At 37.3% G+C, this 27,500-nt stretch overlaps 2 protein-coding genes across 2 annotated transcripts in view; one reads left to right on the top strand and one right to left on the bottom strand.

Moving 5' to 3' along the window:
* The window catches only part of LOC128011764 (polycomb protein SCMH1-like), a 28,816-nt gene extending 23,583 nt beyond the window's left edge, over positions 1–5,233 (top strand). Inside the window, exons 14-15 of the mRNA XM_052594470.1 lie at positions 983–1,137; positions 2,566–5,233. Of these exons, the coding sequence (XP_052450430.1) occupies positions 983–1,137; positions 2,566–2,691 (281 nt within the window). The 3' untranslated portion in view covers positions 2,692–5,233. The remainder of the gene's footprint in view (positions 1–982; positions 1,138–2,565) is intronic.
* On the bottom strand, positions 5,129–24,497 carry LOC128011765 (retinoic acid-induced protein 2-like). The gene is made up of 2 exons (XM_052594471.1): positions 24,141–24,497; positions 5,129–10,451 (listed from the first exon to the last, which is right to left on the bottom strand). Exon 2 carries the CDS (start codon positions 10,377–10,379, stop codon positions 8,667–8,669), a length of 1,713 nt encoding a protein of 570 aa, XP_052450431.1. The 5' UTR covers positions 10,380–10,451; positions 24,141–24,497; the 3' UTR covers positions 5,129–8,666.
* Between the last annotated feature and the right edge of the window lie 3,003 nt (positions 24,498–27,500).

Raw genomic sequence — 27,500 nt, 5'->3', positions numbered from 1 at the left:
TATTTTTAATTTATATTTTCAGTATAGTAAATGAACTATGAAAATGAGAAATAAAGCTGAAATAAAATTTCAAAAAAGCTTTTTATGGGTTTTAGTTTCAGTTAGTAATAATAAACCTGTTGCAGACCCATATAATCACAAATCAGCTGTCATTAGAACCGAGAGTTTGAATTGTTTTATTAGTTAAATGTAAATGTTTTCATTATAAATAAAAAATAAATGATTTAAAAAAAAAAATTCTATAAATAAATTAAATAAAAAATAAAAATTAAGAAACAATAAAAAAATAAAGATAAAGATTAAATATGTCATGCAAGTGGTAAATTATTGAAATATTGACTTAAAATTTCTTAAAATCAAGAAATTATTTCAGTATTACATGTATTAGTATATATTTATGTGCATGCTAATGTTTTCTTTGTGGTAAATACTGCTCAGATTTTTTTTGTAAATTTAATATAATATTAAATGAGTATAGACTTTATTCACTTTAATATTTTTGGAGATATATTTTAGTATCATATATGTACATGTATATATATATATATATATATATATATATATATATATATATATATATATATATATATATATATATATATATGATGTACACATACATTTAGCAAAAAAAAATATTTATACTATTTATATTTATTTGCATGCCGTTTTGAATGTCTATTGTTGTAAAATAAATCATTTGTAAAGCATTTCATTCACTGCATCATAAAAAATAGATATTTTTTCACGTGGTTATTTAATATATGAACCATTTTAGTATCAAAATGTTGACAGAAATAACCATATTAAAATATATATTCTATTTCAGAAGAGCACATCTTGTTTTTTTCATGTTACGTCACCTTTAAGACCTTCTTCACATCTCCGTAACATTTCAGAAACGTCTCAGAAAACCTGACAGAAGCATCAAAGAAGAAAACACATTACATAATCACGTTAGCATCTCTCTTTCTCTCTCTCTCAGCCGCCAGCTCCACCACGGGTCCTGAGACACCGGCCGACCTTCCCAGAATCCCCGGCAGGAGCCCGTCTTCCTGGTCCATAGAGGAAGTGATGCAGTTTGTGCGGGACGCAGACCCAACAGCGCTGGCTCCACACGCAGAGCTCTTCAGAAAACACGTCAGTGGCCTTCACACCAGTTAACTCCTTTCTTTAGTGCTAGTGTTGAAATAGTGTGCAATCTCACATCTAGGTTATGGGTTCAGTTCTCAGGGAATGCATCAAGTAATGCATTTAAAAAAAACTTAAATGCAATGCAAATCACATCTGCTAAATGCACAAACGCATACAAACACAGAAAAGTGAGCATTAATCAAACCCGCTCTTCTAAAATATTCTCTCGATTGCATTATGTGTGGGGAGCCTAACTCGTTTTAGCAAATATGTTAATTGATGCAGTTTATTTTTGAGTTAATTAAATTATTGAAATGTCGTTCAATACAGATTTTCTCAAAAATCTTTAAATATTATTTATTAATAAAAAATAATATTATCAATAAATAATTAATATTAATTATAGATATTCATTAAATGATGTTTATTATATTAAATACATTTTAATATTTCTGATGCATTCTCTTAATGTTTTTCGTCATCGATATCATTTAAATACTGCTCATATTTTTAGTTGTTTAAATTATATAATCTGGTGGGTAGTTAATACAATTTGTTTTATTAATAAATGTATAATAATACAATTAAACACTTTATTTACTATGAACTAATTTACTTAGCATATATTTAATATTTATTTTTTAAATAATGTGAACTAAAAGTTATTTAAAGCATACATTTATTTAAATAAGTATTTCATATTCAAATTATAAAGTTTATTTACTATAAAATTATAACTAAATAAAAAACACATGTATTTTTTATTTTATATTTACTGCTAACTGGTTTTGTATTTGCATTAAGTAGGTTGCAGCACAGTAAAATAACAAGCAGAGTCTAAAAGTAATCATTCAAATGAATCAAAAAATTCATAATCTTTTTTTAACATACTATAATTTGGGACATACTAATTCTATTTTTTAACACTATTTGTGACCCTGGAGCACAAAACCAATCATAAGGGTCAATTCTTTTGAGAATGAGATGTATGCATCATCTGACAGATGAATAAATCATCCCTCCATTGATGTCTGGTTTATTAGGAGGACAATATTTGTCTGAGATGCAACTATTTGAAAATCTGGAATCTGGAATTTTGAAAAAAAAAAATCTTTAAAGTTGTCCAAATGAATTCTTAGCAATGCATATTACTAATCAAGAATTATGTTTTTATGTATTTACTGTAGGAAATGTACTAAATATCATTATCCTAATTATTTTTGGATATTATCCCAAATTTATCATTTTTATTTATACAATGTATTATTGTCTATAGCTACAAATATACCCCAGAAACTTATTTTTTTTTTAGTATGTATGTGAATAGTATTTTTAGATAGTATGTGAATTGGGATGCAGCACCCGTCTCATGAATAACTGAAAATTCCGTGTTTGGCATGGAAAGAGTTAACTGTGTTTAAACTCCGTCTGCAGGAGATCGACGGGAAAGCTCTGATGTTACTGAGGAGCGACATGGTGATGAAGTACATGGGTCTGAAGCTGGGACCGGCGCTCAAACTCTGCCACCACATCGAGAGACTCAAGCAGAGCAAGCAGTGAAGCAGCACACGGACAGAACACACTGATGGGAAACATTAACACACACACCTGCAGCCAGAGCACACTGTGAGGAACTGAACATTAGTGCCGTTCTCTGGGAACGACCGGTGCGTTGGGGATGCCATCTCGTCTCCCCAAAGACTCAGACGCTTCACGGGCCGATCAGCTCACCGATAGTGCTGGTGTTTGAGTCTGGCGTTGGCTATTTATCGCTCTACCTCCCTGTGACGTCATACAGCTGTTTCTGGAATCACTTACAGCCACATGAAAACGTTTCATTTGTGTATTTTAGTTCCAACAAAACACGTCATGTTTCGTAACCCTAAAGGAAAAGTTCGGCCAGTCGTCATTATTTACAGTCCAAACCCGTGCTACTTTGTGTTTTTCCGTCGAACACAAAAAGAGACGTTTTGTAGAATGTTCACGCTGCTCGTTTTCATGCAGTTCTGCTACATGGGCGGAATCATTTTTGACCAGACAGATGCTTTAAACGTTTTGTTTCTTTTCGTTTGGTTGGAGATTTAAGTGTGTTCAGAGGTAAAAAATTACTTTAATGTATGGAAGATTACGTCAAAATAATATTAATAGCATAGTTTGGAACAAATAGATTTAAGTAAATCGCATCAGAACGATAAAAAAAAATGTAGGCCTAAAAATGACATTTATGTTTTTGAATTGTACATCGAATTTCCATCGTTCTGGATTACACAGTTTTAATTTTAATATAATAATAAACTTAATGCAATTTATATTTGTCAAGTCATGCATGAATTAAAAAAACGGGACAGATTTTTGCCGTCAAAATCATGCCATGGTTATATTTGAATATTTGAATATTTTCAAAATCCATTTATTCAAACCGCTTAGAATCAGCGTAAACTGATAATTGTGAAAACAGTTACATTTATTCAGTTTAAAAGTATAAACAAAGTTAAATGTGACGAGTGGAACAAGCAATACTTGATTAGTTAAAATGTATGAGATCAAAATTATATACATATATATGTGACCCTGGAGCACAAAATACATTTTTCCATTTTTTTTCTGGAATTTGAGGGTGCAAAAAAATCTAAATATTGAGAAAATCATCTTTAAAGTTGTCAAAAGAAGTTCTTAGCAATGCATATTACCAATCAAAAATTAAGTTTTGATATATTTACAGTAGGAAATATACAAAATATCTTCATGGAACATGATCTTTACTTAATACACTAATGATTTTTGGTATAAAAGAAAAATCTATGATTTTGACCCATACAATGTTTTTTTGGCTATTGCTATAAATATACCCCAGCGACTTAAGACTGTGCTCCAGGGTCACATTAGTTATTAATTAGTGCTATTAAATAAATCTGACCCATTTTATTTATGTACTGTATGACTGACACATATGCATCACATTGTTTATTAATGTTAAAACTGTGAAATCTAATCTTTTACATGCAATTTAAATACATAAATCTTACATGTAGGCCTTTTTAGTAATGAAATACTGTGAGAGAAACGCGCTTCTGCTTTTAAAAAACCTCAATATCAAAAGTTTTATCATGTCGTGTATCTACTCTAGTTTTCAGTACACTGTGTTTTTCCTATATCGCTATGTATTTTCTCTTTCGACTCTGGAGTTTAGTCTGGAGTGTGTATGTCCCAGAGCGTTGTTTTGAGGAGATAATGCTTTCGAGATAACGCTGTTTGAGTTGGCCTCGGGTTTGTTACAGAAACTCGTCGAGCTCTTATCTGGGGAATGTTTGAATTGACTTGTGTTACGAAGTCACTGAACAGTATTCAAGAGACCGAAACGCAGCTTTCGATGAGGAAATGAACGAGAGAATGGGAAAGTCGTCAAAACTGGTTCATTTCAACGAAGCGTCGCTGTAGACGGTTCATTAGAAATATCACTAAAGTAGTAGGAATGTGACGTGAGTAACTCCGGCTTTATCTCGAAGTTTCTGTTGATATTTGATCATTTTCATTGATAGATCAGACGTCAGTGGCGTATTATGTATGGGTTTAACCATAAAACTCAGCAACAGGAATGTACAATTTTGTAGAGAAGAAATATTTTAAGCTAAACACGTTGTGTACGGAGGTGGGAATACGTTACGTTACGTCACGAGGGGCTGTTTATCTCGGATTCGTTGTTTAATATACCTTGTACTGCCTTCCAGCGCTTTTTAACGGGAGGATACGTCCATTTTAAATAGCTATGTTCAAATTGCCTTGCTTTACTTTGAGACTTCTCAGGTTTTTTCCCCATCTTTTGTAGCGTAGCATTTCAAGTTAGACGTGAATGTGATCGTTTAGACTCCTTTTTGTAAAAAAATAATAAACAAAACAAAAAAATCACATGTATTCGTAATGTTGTGCCATATAGATTCATCGATGATTGAATATCAACACCTGTTATGAAAAAAAAACACCCACACGTGCTTCGATCTTGATACCAGAGACGTTTTTAATCATGAACTTTTTAAAGCTAATGCATTTCGTCACGTACACATTTTCAACGATACAAATAATAAATAAATAATTTAAAACATCACCAGACTCGGTTTCATTCTTTTACCCATTCAGTGGTTCACAAAAGCTCTTGATGTAAAAAAAAACCTCATACTTAAATACTTACAATTTCAGGGTCGTCTCAACACAAATTAATTCATATCATAGAAACGGTTATTGTTTATTCATTAAACTAGGTGTTCATGCTAACTGTTTATTGTGAAAATCTGAGAAAAGTGAGAATATACTGCATGCTAATATCACATGCTGGAAAATGATTTACAACTGCGAAATTTTGACGAAGTCTTACATTCTTAAATTAAGATGCATTGAATTTGTGTTTTGAAAAAGTTATCCAAATTTAGTTCTGACTTTGCTTATACCAAAAACCAAAGAGTTAAGAAAAATAAGCCTATTTAAAAGAACACGTTTATTTCTCTTGCTCCATTGGCAGATCACTTGTTTTAAACAAAGTCATTAAATCTTGATTTAAGAAGGTTTAGATATTTGTACAGGAAAACTAGACAAAAACTAAGGACTAACACACTTTAGTGCTGACATAAAAATAAAAAAAGAAAGAAAACAAGTAAATTTGCACAGTAGTTCATCAGATGTATTTGGTGTGAACTCTAAAACCCAATACTTGAATCAACTCTGAAAATGGAAGAAATCTGTCAAGCTGATCGTTTGGGAAAGTTCTACATGAAAACCTTTCCTGGCTCAATGTGAACTATAAAAGACGCCTTCCTGGTTTTCCTTCTGAAAGAATTCCTATAAGCAAACACGCAAACACGAGACGGCACATTTCATACTGACATGTCAAATAAATCCTGCCTTGCTTTCATCTATCTTTCTGTGCACACCACTGATGGTGTCTTGAAGTTCATTTTGATTCTGCTGAACGTGGAATGAAGTCTCTTCTGAGCCACTGCATCATATTAGTACTGACTTAGTAAAAACAATAAATTATTTTACACAGAATCTTCACGTGTGACCAAATGAGACTCGTGTTGGTTTGACTGTGGAGAGGATCTTACAGTTGGGGTGAACTTGCATGAAGTATGAAATATAACACCTTAAATAGAATTAAATCGTATTTACTGAGTTTACTCCTGTTGTTATAAAGGATATTTTGGGTAAAGTTCACAAAAATGGTCAAGAACATGCCAGCAAATCATACTGCACCCAAATATTAAAAGATCTAAAATAAATTAGATTTTGCTTTAAGAAAATGAGTAGAAATTAGTCCGATCCCAAAAAAAATTGCATTGTGATAATTTATCATAAACACCATTTTCCATCCAAATTCTTGTTATTATAAATGCACAAAAAAGGATCAATTAAAATTGTAAAGGATTTATACATTTTGGCAGTATTTTAACTTTAATGCTGCTTTAAATAAAAAAAATAAAAAAAGTATTAGTCATTTTGTGATCAACTAAACACAGTAACTGATATTGAGAAATGTAATATATATATATACACATACATATAATTTCTTATTATGATGGAAAATGGTTTTATGATAACTATCGTAATGAAAAAAAGCCAAAAAAGGTCCTCCAAAATAGTTTTAGAAAAGAGTTTCTATTAATCTACTTAAAGCAAAATCTAATTTCTTTTAGATCTTTTCTTTTTTGGATGCAATATGACTTGTTGGCATGTTCTTGACCATTTTGTGAACTTTACACAAAATATCCATTTGAACAACAGGAGTAAACTCAGTAAATCAAGTGGCACTTATATATATAACCATCTAGACACAGAATAATGAGAGAGAAATGTGTTTAGTAGTCATGAAAAATCACAATTTTTATCTTAAATAAAATGGGTTTTATATACTGTATGTACTTATGGGGCTAGTTTGTCTGATTCAGTGTTGAGTTTGTGATGTGGAGTCTGTCAGCTGTAGCACAGTTTTAATAAGATGATTACTAAACTGGGATGATCAAGAGGTTAATGAGAGGGTGGAAACCTGTGGTTCAATACACGCCCTCATGCTATCAATCTAACCACCAGCCACATGAAAGCAACAAAAACACTGATTCTGTGCCATAAAGCAGCATTCATAATCCACAATCAAATTATTTTTGAATGCTTTAAAGTAAAAACATTTTTTAAAAAGAGTGGCACTTAATTTTATCCATGAGAAATGTATTTGAAAATCATGAAAAGCAGGGGAATTAGGCTAGACCTAAAGGGGCGTTTGCAATGGGTTGTAACAATCACTATCACACACTTTTGAAGAGGTGTTTTGACTGGGACTGAAGGTCAAGTTCACCCTCGAGCATCTCCACATATTCAAATGGTAACACTTCTAATTCTATCATTATTGCCATGACCTTTTATCCTGTAATGTTACTTGGCATTAAATATTCTGCATTATCTTTTAGCAACAGTAGCTTTAACATTGACTAAATAGCCTTAATATTAGCCAATTGCTTGTGCAACTTTGCTGACATCACCCAAGTTCTTCATTTTCATCAAAGATAAAAAAAAAACAAGGATTATCTTGACAGATTATCTTGATTATTACTTTGAGTTGAACGCACGGTCATAAAAACAGCATTAATAAGCCATTTCACTCAGATTTGCTGTCGTTAGGGACAAACCCCCAATGATTATTTAGTTTTAATTTGGTTTGGGGCGGGGGGAAGGGAGGCTTTTTACCCCCCAAAGGGATGCTGATGAAAACTATGCTTTGTTGCTAGTGACAACCATTTCCTCCAATCATCAGATTTAATGAAACCGAGATCTGGGCTTTGCCAAGTCATTATCAGGCTGCCATGCTAACTGCTTACCCCTCGTGTTCTTCAAAGAGGATGCTCCGCTCCAGTGCCCCACTGATTAATACAGTGATTAGGGAAGCAAAAGTTCACGGTTCCCTTCTACAGTTCATTAGGACCAAAAATGGGAAACGTCTTGCACTCCAAGTGTAAACAGCGAGAGGAGAGCAAGAATTCAGCATATTAGCCGGACGAGAATTTGTCAGTGCTACACGTCGCGTTTCTCACTGACAGCTGGCCAGGTTTCAAATCAGATCTCATGCATATTAATGACAATGCAGATCACGCGTGATGAATCATTCATGAGGATGTGTGACCGAAATCAAAATGCATAGGAAGGGAGTCGAGTCTGGCGTTAATGCTAAAACAATCTCAGTAGTAGTGCAGTTTAGGCAGTTCAGATTGGTTCTTTTATACTTTTCCTGTCGACTTTGTCTGATTGCTTTATAATGAATGGATCAAATGCCAACCGTAAGACCAGAAGCGGCCAGCATCAGTTTAAATCATTTGAACAGCTTGGAGAAAAAGCTTTAGGCTTTATTTCTGCCAGGAATGCATTTATCATCATCATACCCAGGCTTAATTTCTCAGACCGGCTTTTTTCAAAGTAGTTATTTACCTAGCTACACCTCAGTCGCCATTTCATTGCTCATGTTTTCCCTTCTCACTCTGAAAGCAAGAGAGCATGTGTTATTTTCTGGGCAGAAATGCAGCCAGTCGCTGCTTCTTTATGGGCAGGATATGAATCTCCTGGGAGCTTACTTTCTTCAGTTTGATTCCTCTGTTTTTAGAGATCTTTTTGAGTGGGTCACTGGATTCTCCTCGCTGATCCCCTGGGACCCTGGGAAGTGAGGCAAAGCCCCCTTGACTGGCATCACGTTTGATGGAAAAGTTCTTTGTAGAAACGCCTGATAATCCTTTTAGCTTGCTGCAGAAGATGGCGGGCATGGCGTCTTTGACCGACACAATGACTTTGGCTGTCTGCGATGTGCTGACGATCTCGATATTTCCACTTCCGGTGAGCGCAGAGTCATGTACCGCCCCTGCCACTGTCCGACTGTGACCGCTATCTACCACCCACTTGTGCTGTCTGCTGAACTCTAGAGATGCTAAACCACTTAGCAGCTTGGTGTCTAGCTTCGGCGTGCAGTCTACTGGCCGGAGAACCCCAAGAGCCAAAGCCCCTCTGCTAACATCGTCCCCCAGGTGGCACACCCTCTCCCGCTCCGGGGCCAAGGGACCATATGTGCTACAAGTCTGGATGCATGTCTTTCTTTTACTAGGTATAGACAAATCAAGGACATTGTCTTGCTGAAACGGCTGGATCCCTTGTGGCACATCAATATACATTGAAGGTTGAGGTGTCCTTATGGATAAATCTAGCACTTCTCCGTCTGTCACTACAGGGGACGAGCAAGAGTGAAGAGACTGTTGGACTACTGCCATTTCCTTGCTGGTGAATGAAAAATGAGGGGAGATGTCACTAGGTGAAGTTTGGGTGCTTTTGCTATAAGTACAAGCCGGTTTAGGGACATCTACCTCTGCCTTGGAGTCCTTGCAAGCGGAGACCGGGACTGGGATTGGCATTGGGATTGGAAGAGGCACTGGAAGTGGGATTACAACAGGATAGGGGACGAGCAAGGTGGCTGGAGGCACCAGAGGGGCTAATGGAGAGCTGTAGGGCTGCGAGAGAGGTGGAGGAGGAAGGAACGCAGAGGCAAGGTCAATTTGTGGGGAAGACGCTGGGTGGAAAGTAGGAGGAGAGTTGCCCTGGCCAGGGAAAAGGTCCTGCAAGATGGCTGCAAAGTTAGGATTCTGAAGAAGAGTCAGTAGACTAGTATCCAACACTGGACTTGTGCCTTTCTGGTCTAGGACTGGAGGTGCTCCGAGAGCAAGGGATGGGTTTTGGCACAGGATGCTGTTCTGCAGTGGCAGGGCAGGACAAGTTGCCGTTTGTTGAAGCAATTGATGATTCAAATGTTGGAGGACTTGTTGTTCCAAGACCAGAGGTAGGGACACAGGACCCTGACTAGTCATCAGGTACGAAGTGGCTCCTGATTGTCCGACTTGAGGTCCAGCTGGTCCTGCAAGGATTGGCAATACTACTGGACTCTCCCCCAAGCAGATTGGCTGGAGCACAGTTGTAGCAACCTTCAGGGCAACACCGTTGGGAGACTCAGCAGCCGGGGTCACCACTGGGGTGGCTTGTATCGTTAGCATTGGGGACATGGATCGCTTTGTTATGCTTGGTGTGCTGACACTCCATGTCTCTGGTGAAATAATTGGAGTGGTCTCCCCCTCTAGTTTCCCAACTGCATCAGTGGCGGCGGATCCACCATTGCAGACCTCTTCCTGAGGGTTTGCCATGTCTACGGCTACAGAATCTTTGTACGGCTCTTCCATCGTGCCTTGATTATGTAAATCTCTTTCAGGTGCTGCAAGTAGAAGATCTCATGGCTTTCTTCAGCACAAACCCTAGAATCAAATGGGAGAAGAGGATTAGTAGTTGGCAACAACGGTGTCGATTTAAACCACAAAACTCAACATAGGAATTGTTGGTAAACTTTCATAATCTGTTAAAACCTTACCTGTCCTCTATAACCTAATACCCAAAGCTAACAAGGGACCAAAGAGGCATTGTTTCCTTTCCAGCTAAAAGTTCAACCATCTGTTTTCGTCCACCAAGAGCTGTAAGCTTTCAGAATGACGTCATGACGAGAGTGGAATCGCAGACACAAACACAGAGTTATGGGAGACACCAGAAGAGAGTTTACAAAGACTGGGAGCGTTTCGCACAGACAGACTGCGTTGCTGTCTTGGGAGGGGAGCAAAGAGAGCACGGGGGAGGATTCTATGAAATTACATTGCAGAGTGCCTGGGTTTATTTGTTTATGAGCCAGTGTTAGTGTGGAGTTTATTACACAAAATGCTGCCAAGACTAGGAAGTGAACCTCCCTCTGGCAAAAACACAGAGAGTGAAAGAACGCCAGGGAGACAGAAAGGGGGAAAAAGAGAGTACCTTGAAGAAAAGAGAAATGGGATGAAATAAAAAGACAGGCAAGATGAGAAAAGCCAAAAACGTGAGTGGAAAAAAAGATCAGGGGACGCAGGAATGGGTGCAATCTTTCACAGAAACAGCTTTCTAAGTAGCAAAGTTTCAGTCTGCGTTAAGTACCCATTAAACATTGCAACCTTTTTTGCTGAAAGGATTACCCGAACACGTGCACCAACCACAAACAATACTAAAACCGACTTTTGCATTTCTGTTTTTACTATTAAAAACATTATCAACAATTTTATCAGCAAAATTTCCAAAAGCATAACAGCAGAAAAGTATACATTTTCTTTGCAGTAAATCATACTAAAAACTAAATGTAATGCTGACACAGGGTTGGAGGTCAGGCTCATGCTAGCACAGTGAGAACTGCCTTATCTGGGTTTTTTCAGGCATGGGGCAAAACAAAAGAAAGCTGCCAACTGATTTAGGACTGATTTAGGGTGAATTTCAGAACCACTTCTAAAGCACTGAATTCCCATTCCCGTACTGAAGGGAGAACAGTGGAAAAAGTCAGATAAGGAAGTGACGGCATTGACATATCTGTCATCTCTGAATAATCAGTGACAGTGTTTCTCACCGACCCTAAATCAACCCTTAATTGATGAGTGCTGCGGTTTATAAACACTGTTCCAAGATCAGACTTCTCCAAGCAGTTACATGTGACTTTTAAACTGCCTTGCAGCTTTGTTTTGTTTGGTCTCAAATTATATTGTGAAGCTTATTCCAAGCAGGTAAATAAACAGTGTGAACCTGTGAACATTTACATGCATAATTAACTCTCAGCTCTTCTGCTTTATCACCTTTAGTGTCCTTGCTCCAGCCCTGTATTGAGTAACATCACATGTGTGAGGTGCATTTTCCCCCATCAGTCTTTGGACAAACATGTCTTTAATTTAAAATTAGTCTTAGTCTCTGCATTCTCTATGCCAAAGACGCTGAGTGATGTAACTTGGCTCGAAACAACGCGTTTGTTGAAGTCTTTGGAAAACAAACACATGCTTCAAATGCTACCCAATTACAATCTATGAGAGGAACAGCCAAAAACGTGGAAATAAATCCTGAGCGGGGATAAAGTCGATAAATTACAATCTAGCTTTGGAAAGCCAACAAGGTGGGTCGCCAAACCCTCTGTATGATTTGTTTCTGAGATACTGCATTCCAGATGGGCTTTGTGTGGGCTGACGGATTCCTGCAGTGTGAGACAGTTAATGCAAACAGCATTACAGAAGCATGAGCGTGTGTGTTCACAGCAGCAGGTGAGATCGGTTAGATCTCAACACTAAATCAGAGCTAAAAACACACCATCTGCTGTTGCTGCATCTTAAAGGATATGCAACAATAAAATGTAGAAACAAATTCTCATGTGACTGATTCCCTTTTCCCAGTCATTAGAGCTAAACTATGTTGTTGTGATGCTATGAAAAGGTGATAATCAAGAAATGTCTAGGACAAATTATTCTGAATAAAGAATTTGACCTTATACACATTAATGCATTAACATATAACTTCTTGGTGGAGGGTTCCTGGAAATAACATACCTAGTAAGAATATTTTAGAATATGACTAACTTTATCTGTCACTGTGGCTGGCAACAAATATGCAGAAACATAAAGACAGAAGCAGATGTGAAACTTTTGATTGCAATGATATTGTTTACTGGAAGTGTTTCATACAGACAAAATGAAGTGAATTTTGAGCTTTGATGCCGGTAAGAGCTGGAATGTAATGATTAACACAGTCTAGACGGGAAGCATCAAATGCTCACTAACATGGACAAATCTGCTACGAGCTTGAGGTTAGACTTCAGCAATACTGAAATAAAACAAACATCCTACTTGCACATTCGCTGGTATAAAACTCCCATTAAAAGAGTTATTTCAGTAAAGCAAAAGAATATTACAAAGCAGAATTTCTGGGGGAAAAAAACATTACACTTGATTTGAAAGACAACCTGGTTATGATGCATTATATATATATATATATATATATATATATATATATATATATATATATATATATATATACACACACACACACATACACAGTGCTGTGAAAAAGTTATTGCCCCCTTCCGTTTTTTTTCCCCTTATGTGTCGCATTTTATTCAGATCAAACTAATTTTAATATAACACAAAGATAACCTGAGTAAACACACAATGCAGTTTTGAAATAATTTTTTCATTTCTTAAAAGGAAAAAAGCTGTCCTATCTTCCCGGTCCTACATGAAAAAAGTAATTGCCCCCTAAATCTGATAATTGGTTGTGCCACCCTTAGCAGAAACAACTGCAATCAAGCATTTTAGCAATAAGTCGTTCACATCGCTGTGAAGAAATTTTGGCCCACTCTTCTTTGCAGAATTGTTTTAATTCAGCCACATTGCAAGGTTTTCGAGCATGAATGGATGGTTTAAGGTCCTGCCACAGCATCTCAGTCAGATTTAAGTCTGGGTCTTGACTTGTCCACTCCAAAACCGTAATTTTGGTTTTCTTGAGCCATTCAGAAGTGGACTTGCTGGTGTGTTTGGGATCATTTTCCTGCTGCATAACCCAAATGTGCTTGAGCTTGAGGTCACAAATTGATGGCTGGACATTCTCCTTCAGGATTTTCTGATAGAGAGCAGAATTCATGGCTCCATCAATTGTGGAAAGTCTTCCAGGTCCTGAAGCTGAATATTTGCCCAAAAGTTTTTGGGATAATCATTATGTTTTTGGTAAATGTGAGATGAAGCTTTGTGTTCTTTTTGGTCTTCTATGGCCTTCGCTCTAGAACTCTCCCATGGATGCCATTTTTGCCCAGTCTCTTTCTTATTGTTGAATCATGAACACTGATCTGAATTGAGGCGAGTGAGGCCTGCAGTTCTTTAGATGTTGTTCTGGGTTCTTTTATGACCTCCTGGACGAGTTGATGTTGTGCTCTTGAAATAATTTGGGTAGACCAGACACTCCTGGGGAGGTACACCACTGTTACAAGTTTTCTCCATTTGTGTATAATGGCTCTGACCATGATTCGCTGGATGATTTGCCTCAGAGATGGCTTTATAACGCTCTCCAGACTGATACATCTCAACTATTTTGTTTCTCATCTGTTCTTGAATTCCTTTAGCTTTGAATTTGCTCTTTAAGCGTGCTTCACTCTGTCAGACAGGTTCTGATTAAGTGATTTCTTGATTCAACAGGTCTGGCAGTAATCAAGTCTGGGTGTGACTAGTGAAATTAACTTATCTTTCTAAAATAATGTGGTTAATCACAGTTCTTCCATGATTTAACAGGAGGGGGGCAATTAATTTTTCAGGTAGGGCCAGGTATGTTTGGACAACAGCTTTTTTCCTCTTAATAAATGACTTCATAAGAGCAATGTAACCGGTGCTTTGGTTTGCTGCTGACAAACAGAGTTAGCTCTGTTACTAATTACAGACTACATAATGAAAACTGTAGTTAGTAACGTGGATTACGTCTAGATCACTTTACTAAACTCACCATATATGTACCACATTGATATGTATTATATGAAGAAACATTAATAAACACGAGTCTTTCAGGTTTAAGAAATACTATTGCCCAGACTTCCAGAATCAACGATTACTGAAGCTCAGCGGATATGATGACATGGTGTTACTCAGCCATAAATCACCAGTGTTTTACCAATTATGAATGATTTACTGCCATTGTGTGAATATTTAATCATGTAATCCCAAAAAAAGTAACTGTAATCTGATTATTAAAATGTAATGTCTTCTAATTACAAGGACTTCATTTTTGGAATCTGAATACATAATCCAGATGACATGTAATCAGTTACTTCCCAGCTCTGCCGACAATTAATATATATTATCACAACTTCAGTGATGAAAGCAGTTTTGTATTTATGATTGTGTTTGTTTGACTGCACATTCATATCCATTGGTCGCTGTCATCCAGTTCTAGAGCACGGGTTACTAACTGGCTTGATACGATGACATGGCTTCATCATTTGTCTTCATCTATGTTCATCTATCAAATAATAGAGCACATATCCCATGCGGGGCAGACTCCATTCTACAACTGGAAAATGGAACAGATGGAACAATTTAGCAACAATCTTCTATTCCATCCACAGGCGCTGTTGTCATGCCAACCGCAGGGCTAATAAATCCATCTCCGCTGTTGCGTGCTAAAGCTGCCATTTTGCCCTTCACCACTGAGATGGAGCCCAGAAATGATTCTCCAATCCACCTCCGCCCTGATCTCACATACGTATAACCCGTGTGTCTTTCTCAGTGAAGCCGATCTGGTATTGATAGTAATAGAGTTAGGTTTCCACTAGCTTAATGGCCATCCCATAACAAAATGAATCTCCGGTACAATGACGTTTTTATACTTGATTTATGTTCTAGACTTAAATTCGTTTGACTTCAGTTTGGTTAGTATAGTAAATAGTTTAGCATTTAATATGACTTGCATTGAATCAATTGATTTGCACTGTATGTGTTCCCAAAGGGTTCTGTTCGAACTTAGACGAGTTTGTGAACTGATAAACCTTTAAAGATAAAATACTGTGAACTACAAGGTTGTTAATCAATGTTATATGCTTCTGTTGAAGCAGTAAGCCCGTATTACTTTGAATTATTTTAAATAGCGTCAAACGAATGTGAAAGACTACATTACCCATGATTCTGCAAAAAATCTCCACCAATCAGAGAACAGCAACAAGCTAATTGTTCCAAAATACTTTTTTAAACACTGCAAATTACATGATTGAGACATAATTTAAGTCTACTTAAAAAAAAAATTATTATATGGATAATGAACATATTTTGCAATAAATGTAAAATATATTAACATCTTGAAATTAATCACTTTATATTAATCTTTTGGTTTTTATTCAATTATTTAAAAACTGATCCTAAATCATTTTTTTTCAGTGTGGTTTGGATCAAAGCACATAACTTATAAATCACTGCTTTAAAAAAAAATTATGGGAGAGATCTTCCAGCTGAAAAATCAGGCAACACTATCTTACTCTAGTGATGCTTGTCTAAGCATTTAGATTAACCCTTTGAAGGCCAAACCCTTTCTCTACTGGATACATACGCTGATACAAAGATCTACACAGGGTCTTCAGTGGTGTCTTCCTGTAATAAAATAGCATCCATGTGCAACGTGGTCCGCCGTCGCATGCCTGAGGACAGAGACTTCTAAGGGATTTATGGGTTGGGAAGCATTTAGGAAAGCTGAAATCAGCCTGGGAAGAAGAAGAATGCAGGCAGAATTGCCTCTAGGGTAGCTCTTATATTGCAGACCTACAGCACATGTGGTACATCCAACACCCTCAAACACACACACAGAAGACGGTCTAATAAAAGCAGTGTGTGTTTGCAGTGCACGCTCTCTAATGTCTACTGACAGTCATCTCTGTACAAAGTCTCCTCTCATTTAAAGCCAATGGAAGAGGTGTAGAATCCATGTAGACCGCTGTATCTAGGATTCAGAGTCATGGATGGGTCTGATTTAAAATGCTTTTTAAAATCTGCAACAGTTGAAGGTGCAAACAGGGTGCGAAGCAGACATTTGGTACAGCGGGAGACCGAAAACAGCTACGCAACGTGGAAACTGTAGTGCTTTAAAGCACACTCACAAACACAGAATTGAATTAAATGGTGTTTACAGAAGGACCTGACCCCGGGTCAGCTATTCTGAGCGTGCATTACAGCAACAAAGCTTTTCTGCATCATGTTATGCTGTTTTTCTCCTCTGTACTGACATTACGTACAAGTGGAACATATTCCGTGTTTTTCTACTTTATACTAATAGGCTAAGTGGATATAAAAGTAGAATTAGTTTTTCTGTTTTTGAGATTTTCTACTGTTGTGGGTGTTTGTCAGGGCAAAAAGTAATATTATATGGAAATACATGTGAATTATATAATTACATATTTACATTAACTTAAAATATCAAACTGATTTTAAAATCAGACTAATCTGTGATGAAATCCATGACCATCCTGGATAAGGCTGTTGGTATATTTTGAAAGATTTTGCTTTTGGAAATTAAGTCAATTATAGAGAATCTAAAATTACATAAAAAATACATACAGTGAATAATAATTGAGTCGTATTAAAATATCTATTTCACAAATGTGCCGTGCTTTGTTGATTGGTTAATTTTTTTAACTTAGCAAACTATACATCATCTATGTAGGCAGCAGGGAAGATCATTTTGGGTTTTAAAACAAATGGTCAAAACAGTCTCCAATGTCGTCTATTTTTTTCTATCTAGAAGCAGACGCTGTAATGGTTCTCAGGTGATTACTGGACCTACAGTGCCTGCTGGTTGTGCCCACTTCAGGGTCAGCGCCAGGCCCAGAGCACAGCTGCACGCATGGATCTTATCAGGCTATGAATGGTGCATTTGTGCATCCACACAGGACGGCCCAGCACGGACCGAGACAGCCAGACGCGGGAGCAAGATTGCAGAGACGACAGGGGGTGGGGTATACAAAGACTGTCTATCCACACACACACAAGCCAGCAGTCTTAGAGATGATGGTTCTCTGATCTGAAGGCTGAGCTCACTGGAGATGTGTTGTCAAAACACACACACACACACACACACACACACACACTGATAAGAAATGATTATGGCAACAACAAAGATGTTTGAGGATCCCCATCGCTAAACACCATTAAACTCCAGAAGACAACAGAATCACTTCTAAACACAAGTTCTGTGGTGTTGTGGGCGGCAGACCGTTACTACGCAGTTTCTATGTTCTTCTGATTTGTTAAGGTGTTTCATGGGTTGCTATGTTCTTCTGGGTTTCGAAGTAGTTCCGAGTGTTTTAATTGCATTGCTATGTTCTGCTTAGTTGCTAAGGTGTTCCAAGTGTTTTAAATGTGTTGCTGTGTTGTTCTGTGTTGCTAAGGTGTTCAGAGTGTTTTAAGTGCGTCTCTATGCTGTTGCTATGTTCTTCTGGGTTTCTACGGTGTCCAGAGTGTTTTAAGTGTGTTGCTATGTTATCCTGGGTTGCTAAGGTGTTCTGAGTGTTTCATGTGGATTTCTATGTTCTTTTCAGTTGCTAAAGTGTATCGCTGTGTTCTCCCGAGTAACTGTGGTGTTCCGGGTGTTTAAGCCGCGTCGCTGTGTTCTGCCGAGTAACTGCGGCGTTCCGGGTGTTTAAGGCACGTCGCTGTGTTCTGCCGAGTAACTGTGGCGTTCCGGGTGTTTAAGCCGCGTCGCTGTGTTCTGCCGAGTAACTGCGGCGTTCCGGGTGTTTAAGGCACGTCGCTGTGTTCTGCCGAGTAACTGCGGCGTTCCGAGTGTTTAAGGAGCTTCGCTGTGTTCTGCCGAGTAACTGCGGTGTTCCGAGTGTTTAAGGAGCTTCGCTGTGTTCTGCCTAGTAACTGCGGTGTTCCGAGTGTTTAAGGAGCTTCGCTGTGTTCTGCCGAGTAACTGCGGTGTTCCGGGTGTTTAAGGAGCTTCGCTGTGTTCTGCCGAGTAACTGCGGTGTTCCGGGTGTTTATGGCGCGTCGCTGTGTTCTGCCGAGTAACTGCGGCGTTCCGGGTGTTTAAGGCGGGTCGCTGTGTTCTGCCGAGTAACTGAGGCGTTCCGGGTGTTTAAGGCGCGTCGCTGTGTTCTGCCGAGTAACTGCGGCGTTCCGGGTGTTTAAGGCGCGTCGCTGTGTTCTGCCGAGTAACTGCGGCGTTCCGGGTGTTTAAGGCGCGTCGCTGTGTTCTGCCGAGTAACTGCGGCGTTCCGGGTGTTTAAGGCGCATCGCTGTGTTCTGCCGTGTAACTGCGGCGTTCCGGGTGTTTAAGGCGCATCGCTGTGTTCTGCCGTGTAACTGCGGCGTTCCGAGTGTTTAAGGCGCATCGCCGTGTTCTGCCGAGTGTTTAAGGCGCATCGCTGTGTTCTGCCGTGTAACTGCGGTGTTCCAAGTGTTTAAGGAGCTTCGCTGTGTTCTGCCGAGTAACTGCGGTGTTCCGAGTGTTTAAGGAGCGTCGTTGTGTTCTGCTGAGTAACTGCGGCGTTCCGAGTGTTTAAGGAGCGTCGTTGTGTTCTGCTGAGTAACCGCAGTGTGTCCCGTTCTCAAGAGTATTGCTATGCTATACTGGGTTGCTAAGGTGTTCCAAGTGTTTTAAAATGTGTTTCATTTCCTTTGTGGATACTAAGATGTTGAGTGTTTTTACCATGTTACTATGTAACTGCACATATGTTTTGAGTGGTTACTAGGGGCATTGGTATGTGGTTGCTAGGGTGTTCTAAGTGGTTTCCAGCATGTTGCTGTGTGATTGCTAGGCTGCTGTAGTGGTTGCGGGCTGTTGTAAGGCATTGCTATCTGGCTGCTAAGTGGTTAGTAACATCACCTAGGTGATTTTCTAAGGCTTTACTCTATGAGTGATTTAACCATGTTGCTATTTGACTGCAGTGTTTTTGGTGGTTTTGTAGCTGGTTTTCTAGAAAGCAGCACAGGCATTGCTATGCAGTTGCTGCAGAGTTGCTAGTGTGTTCTTTGTTGTTGCTTACATGACAGACCTGGACATGACTCGGCCCCTCCTACAATGTAATAAAGACATTTTATTAGGCATTTAAAGATATTATTACATTTTTTAATACTGCTCTTACTTACAGCACACATAAAAACCTCAAACTGGTCTGAGGTCAGTGGTTCAGAGCTCTGGGATGCCCCACCAGTGGACTGTAGTGGCAGATGCTATAAATAGGCTCCAATGGAGGGACGTTTTAATTAAATATGAAGTAAAGTGATCCATGTAGGGCAGACAGCAGGTAGCAGCTCATCCCTCCCTGTATATCCGTTATCATTCTCAGCTAAATGGCCCTCATGCGCAGTAACTCAAGCCTGCTGTTGTGACAGCAGGGTTAGGGGCCAACAGCAGAATCTATACAGGAAACAATGAGACAATCTCATGAGCACCTACTCGACCGAAAACATGAAACGGACATGACAGAAGACTTAATCTAATGAGTACAATACAATCAAAAGCTGTTGTACTGCATCACCTGCCTAAATGAAGGTGTAGGGTGACGCCAGATGAAATATGGAAGTGATGGTGCAGGTACAGTATCTCAGAGTAAAGTCAACTACATACATAAATACAACTTCTCTGATTATCTTCATAGCAAGTAACTAGTAACATAGTAACTTTATAGCAACACCATGTCAACCATCCAGAAGATAGCAACTTGCTTTAAACACTCTGATGCTCTAAACACTATGAATGCCTTAAGAACTACATAGTAATGCCCTGGCAACCATAGATTAATTTTAATAACTTTATAACATGCTATAAACACTATGAACCCCTTAGCAAATGCATATCAATGCCTTAGCAAACACTGTTCCTTATACTCTGAGATGTCCATGTGATCCTTTATGAATCTGCTGTCATCAGTGTGAACAACATCTTAACGCAGGAACACAAACTAGCCAGCTCAACATAAACACTACAATTCAAATCACAATCTGACGACAAAATGTGACCAAAAAAGAACATAAAGAGGTTGTTAAATTGCCGTTTCTGCATGTATTTGATGCTAAATAGACGCTTGTTTTGGGTTGTGACTTTGTGCATCATCTATGGTCGTTCACCCCTGAATATAAAAACATTCTTTCACACACACACACACACACACACACACACACACACACACACACACACGTGATGCTCCAAACCCTCCTGCATGTTAAAAGCACAACCCAAAAGACGAGGGACAGCGAGTCTGACGCCGTCAACACCGGACATTCCTGAGTTGACTGGCCTGTGGCTTAAGGCCTAAAATAAGATTAGGCAACTACTCGGGAATTGCACCGTTTTTCTGAACTTAGAAACCATTCTCTAGAAGTGTTTGCTATGGTTTTACAAAAAAAGACATAGAAAGTACATATTGAAAAATGTCCCCTATTGACACTACAAAAGAAAAAAAACAATACTTGATTAGCAGAGTCAATATGTTCAATGCAATGAAAATGCAGTAAAAATCTAGATGCAGGCAAAACCATTGTCGCCCTCCACCCCGCCACAAATTATGATATTTAATCATTCAATTTCACTAATTCAACTGCAAAAAAAATAAATAAATAAATATATATATATATATATATATATATATATATATATATATATATATATATAGCTGTATTTTTACTTTAACATTTTAACATATGTGACCCTGGACCACAAACCCATAAAGGTCAGTTTTTCTAAATTGAGATTTATACTTCGATTTATAGATAGATTTATCCCATGAAAGTAAAATAAATAAGCTCTCAGATGATGTCTGGTTTGTTAGGACAGGACAATATTTGGCTGAGATACAACTATTTGAAAATCTGCAATCTGAGGATGCAGAAAATCTAAATATTGAGAAAATCACCTTTAAAGTTGTCCAGATGAAGTTCTTAGCACTGCATATTACTAAACAATAATTAACTTTTTATATATTTACAGTAAGAAATTAATGATTTTTGGCACAAAAGAAAAATCAATAATTTTGACCAATACAATGTATTTTTGGCTATTGCTATAAATATACCTGTGATACTGATGACTGCTTCTGTGCTGCAGGGTCACGTATAAAAATGTCACATTTGGAAACTTACTGGCTAAATGAATAAATAAATAAAATGCACTTTTTTGCCAGTAAAATAAATATTGAAACATTTTTGTAATGTAAATATGTTATTACTAGTTTAAAGATTATGGAAAATGGCCAAATATTGTCTTTATGATGTACAATTTATTAGATTTTTGTATGCACCAAAACATCCTGGTAACCTCTCAGAAGATGTTTAAAAAAAACAACCAGCAGATTGTATAAATAAAATAAAATAAATTATTAAATAAATAAAGTGTATTAAAGTTATAGAAGTATACATTTACTATAATAAAAATGTACCATACAAAAAAATGCTTTCAAATCAAAGCCATATGTCTAAAGTTATGTTCCAAATTTGAAGTTGATATCACAAAAACTGAGATGAGAATTAATAAAATGTATGCAATTACTGTCACAAATGTATACATTTCTATCACAAATGTACATCAAACACAAAAAAATTTTTTTTTGATTATAAAATATTGGTTTACACTTACACTTTCAGTGTCCTTGTTACAGTGTATTTATACATTTGAGCTTTTTTAAACTAATAAGTAATATTAATTGACTGTACCTGTACTTACTGTATGCTTAGGGTTAGGATTAGGGTTACCTGCATGTAATTATGCATAATTGTCATTATAATAGTAACTAGTACATGTAACAAGGACACCTTAAAATAAAGTGTTACCAAATATTGAAGACAACTTGACACCACCCATTAAGGGGAGGAGCCTCCTAAAAGGTTTTAAAGTGCCATTTTCATGGTAACACAATATCTGATTTCACCGTTTTACATTATTCATTTGCAGTTTTTTTGCTTTCAAACGATATCATATTTAGTATGACTAAAATATGTGATTTGGAAAAATCGACATAGAAAAGGGCCCCAGCAGCATGTATATTTTGTCTTTATGATGTACAATTTTTTTGTTATTGGATGCTGATTGATTGATTAGACTGAAGTGGGTGTTGATAGGTGCTACCGTGTGAACGCTGATGTGCTAACGACTGCTCTTTAGGCCAATTTACTGAACTGACGATGGTTAACTGTATATTTGTGAACGTGTGCATAAAAAGGTCAAGAAAACCCAGCCTCAGTTTGACTCCCAAAGCTTTCAAGCCTGCAAACATGACTTAATGCTAGAAGTGCATGTGTGAGTGCGTGAGGCAGCACTGATTAACTTCAGGACATAAGCGATTCCTCAATTCCACTGTTACCACGGACACCATACAGCCCCATTATGATGTCACAGCCTCATAAAAAACACTGTTACATTCCATTTGCAACCTTTCTACAGCCTGTAACATCACAACTGTGTCTTCAAAATGGGCATTTCAGCATTTGTATGCTGTTCAGGAAGCTATTATTGATTTGATGTACAGTGTAATTTTATTAGAACTGCTAAATGTGTTCGTAAGATGCCTCTTTGTCACTCTCGCAGTGAGAAAAACACAATGAGATTATTCTCTGCCTACCAATGCATTTAAACACCATTTTTAAAGTGTTTAAAGTCTAAGTATTGGCAAACCGAGAGCTTGTACCATTATCTCAACTAATTATGTCAGTCCCACACTAGGGAGCTCTTGTGTTACCCATCAGCTACGTGGAAACATATCTGACCCCCACTATCCCCAGGGCACACACATTAAAGGAACAGTACATCCAAAATTAACAAAAAAATGATCTTATAGAATTTCTGAGAATTATGGCAGTTCCTTACACAAATGTATGGCTTCAGAATGAATGAATGTATAAATATCATTTTACCCTTGATCACTCAGTCCCAATCCACGTTGTTGAAATAACAGAGATGTTTTTTCTTAAAGGGGCAGTTCACCTAAAAATGCTAATTCTGACAACATACACTCACCATCATGACAACCGTGAACTTCACAGTATTAAGCATTGCATAGAACATGGCTATGGCTATTATTTAGCCGAATATCATTGGCGATCTGTTCCATACAATGTTTTTGCGTCATTAAATACTGTAAACTTCACGGGTTTGTAGCATCGTGAGGGTGAGCAAATATTGACTCAATTTGCATTTTTAGGTGACCTGTCCCTTTAAGACCACCATCATCTCTGTTATTTAAACAACGCATCAATCAGGGATGCGTAAACCTTTCAAAGTAACATTTATCCACGTTATTTGTAGCCTACTTTGCGGTCTAATTGCTTAAGTATATTTTTTAAGCATAATATATATAATCTCCTTGAGCGGTTCAATATGATCTGTGATTTATGAATCCCTTTAAATCCACGAGAGATGCACCTGTGCAGCCGCCCGACGGGTTATATGTGGGGTGACACGTCTGTTTCTCTATCCAACAACACCCAACGTTTTTGGATAGACATTATATACTGTTCTATCAGAGCACTATATAACATTATATAGGGAGGAAAGCAATGCAGTCCTGTGCCAATCCATAAATGATGTCTAAAACCCGCTCGTAACGGAATATTAACAATAACACACGCACACATATGAAGGCGATCACGCGTTACCTCGGAATGAATATGATGTCGCTCCGGAGTCGCGCGTTATTCCTGGATTCTCCTCGTTTTCTTCTCGATCGCTGTCATGAAACACTCGTCGGGTTCCGCTGGACGGGTTTGGCTGCTCGTGTGCCTCATACGATCCGCTGTGTGTGTCGGTTTACGGTGTCGGACGCAGGCCTGTGTCGCGCGATTCACCGTAAACCGCGACGGATGTGTCTGTGTGACGCTCGCCTGTGACCGTAGAGCCGCTGTGATCCTCTCTCTCTCTCTCTCTCTCTCTCTCTGTGTGTGTGTGTGTTACGCACACAGTCTCTCTCTCTCCGCATATCATCCAAACGCAGCATCCTAATGTATGATCAAATTATTCATTACACTTACAAAGGTGTACTACTGTGGCAGTGATATTGGGATATAACATACTAATGCCATAAACAGGCACAGCATACTTCCAAAACCACAAGGTTTTATCATAGTGCATGCACAAAATGTTTTATTTCTCTGTTGTTCTATTTGCTTTATTGCTCTAATGCATGTACATGATATTACTATTGCCCATACAAAGCCATGTTGTTATGTTAACATATCAAAAACATGGTATTACCATGGTGCATGTTCAAAAACATGGTATTATTCTAAATAAATAGCATGTTATTACTCTGGTGCATGTGCAAAACACATCGGAATACCATGGTAAACATGGTATTACTTTAATGCATGTATTGTATAATGAAAAATAAATGGGGTTGTTATAGTGCATGTGCAAAACGCATGGCATTACCATGGTAACATCCAGAAAACATGGTATTACCATGGTAACACATGTAGAAATGTAGTATTATCATGGTAAAAAACAAAACAAAAAAAACATAGTATTAACATGGGAACATGTCCAGAAGAATGATATTACTGTGATGGATGTACAAAAACACATGGTATTTTTATAGTACAATACATGTCTAAAATCATAGTATTACTATGATCCATGTGCAAACATGCCCAAAAAAGAGGTATTAAATTGTATTAATATGATGCATGCATAAAACAACATGATATTGTCATAGCAAGTCCAAAACCATAGTAATACTATGATGCATGAAGACATGGTATAACCATAATAACACCATTTTTTTTTTAACTACAATGCATGTATAAAACACATGGTATTGTCAGAGATGCATGTTCAAAAGAACATGTATTACTATGATGCATATGCACAAAAACATGATATTACCACAGTAACATGCAAAACTACGGTATTACCATTATGCATGTGGGGAAAATAAACATGATGCATGTTCACACTGATAGTTTTAGACCCCAGTAAGCATTGCTTTTTAAGGCTAACTGAGTGTTTTCTTCTACAATCCCTTTCATTGAACACTGGTAACTTGCACCAGAGTACTGAGGTTTTACTACAGTATCATCACATTCAGATCTTATGAGCTGCTTTCAGTGAATTCTTTCATTCCTGGTTTGTTAACAGTGATTGCTACCGTAGTGAAGCAGCTGATGAAGATGTGGACATGAGCGGCTCTCACAGCTGGGGAGGCTGGGCTTCCCGAGGCTTGCTCTGGATTAGCTTTCACTGACGGCTCCGTCAGAAGAGGGGGTGTAACTGTGGCTCCCAGGAGGATCTGTAACGCCTGCGGGCCTGGATCTGCTGCACGGGGATGTTTAATGGGTCTTAATGAGCCACTCGTGCAAATGTCCTTTTCTAACCTTCTCTGTTTCACTCACAGGACTAGGTGAGAATTAGACTAAACACAAAACAACAGTGCACGCACATTATACTGTATCTGGATATACCCAGGGTCCAGAACATGAATATTTGCATCATAAAACCGTGCTTGTTATCTCAATAAATGATCAGTTTTTAATTCAAATAAATATAAGCTGAATTTATAATTATAAAGATCAAATAAATACATAGCTGAGATTATATTTATAAATAAAAAATAAATGAACAAAATAGCACACCTACAGTATAATTGAAATTATATTTCTAAAAATCACATAACATGCATATATTTATATATATATATATAAAATAGTGCTGTCAAACAGCTAATCACAGTTAATTGCATCCAAAATAAAAAAAAATATTTACATAATATAATTATACTGTGCATACGTATAAATACACACATGCATATACATTATGTTAATTTTATATATTAAATATATTTATTTATAATATAAATTATATGAATATAAATATAGACATGTACATACATGTAAATACTTTCCAAATATATACTGTATGTGTGTGTGTATTTATATATTCATGATAAATATACACAGGACACGCACATATATTATGCAAATAAAAACTTTTATTTTGGATGCAATTAATCATGATTAATCTGTTTCACAGTATTTGACAGAAAAATAAAATAAATAAGTTGTGTTAAAAAAATACATTTTGAAAATCATATTTCATTCATTATAATATTGTATTATTATTATTGTTGTTCATTTATTATTTGCAACTTAGAGAAACAGCAAAGCGAGGACAAAGACTACTGATGAGAGGCAGAAGAGCTCTGAGATGAAAGAGAGCAATATTCATCCTAGAGGAGGTAAAAGCAGAGTAAGAGCGTGTTAAGAGTGCTATAATGCTCCATAATGAGCAGATGTGAGAGAAAACAGAATGAACAATCAGGAGAAAACAGGAAGTGGCATTTTTCCCTGCGACGGTAATGATGCACAGCGCTCGCAGCACTGAAAGAGTGTGAATGTAGGTCAAAGCACCCCGCCTTCCCATCATCCCCCATCACCAGATGAGAGAGAGCAGGCATGGAAGAGCAGCGCACTTCCTCTCAGAACCTCCACTTCCTGTCAGGGACCTACAGCTGGACGCACACATCCCTGTGATGTTAAACTCAGCTCTCAAACTATCACTAAAACAGGACTGTTATGTTCTTCCAGAACTCAATGCTGCGTCTCACCGGGGCTAGTTGTCACAAAAGTTTTATATTTAATAATTGAGTTAGGTTTCATTTTTATATTTTCAGTTTTCAGTTTTATTTTAGCAATTCTGCAATGGTGTATTATTATTATTATTATTATTTTTTTTTTTATTTTTTTTTTTTGGAGGGATTATTTTTTTTATTTCAGCTTTAATTTATGAGTTATTTTAGTGCTTAAACATAAATGAGAAAATGTTTCCTCGGCAACTAAATGAAATAAATGTACAGTTGAAGTACTACAATTATATATATACAATATACAAACAACAAATGCACTTTTAAGATCAGTCAGTGCAAGCAAGATTATTTAAAGCCATTTTTGTGTTAAATGAATTGAAATGACATGAGGGTGAGTAAATGATGACAGAATTGAAAAAAATATATATATATATTGTTT

Source organism: Carassius gibelio, chromosome B23, assembly GCF_023724105.1.
Source record: "Carassius gibelio isolate Cgi1373 ecotype wild population from Czech Republic chromosome B23, carGib1.2-hapl.c, whole genome shotgun sequence".
NCBI classification, from domain to species: domain Eukaryota; kingdom Metazoa; phylum Chordata; class Actinopteri; order Cypriniformes; family Cyprinidae; genus Carassius; species Carassius gibelio.
The sequence above is the reverse complement of the archived record's forward strand: the minus strand, read 5'-3'. Positions and strand labels throughout refer to the sequence as shown.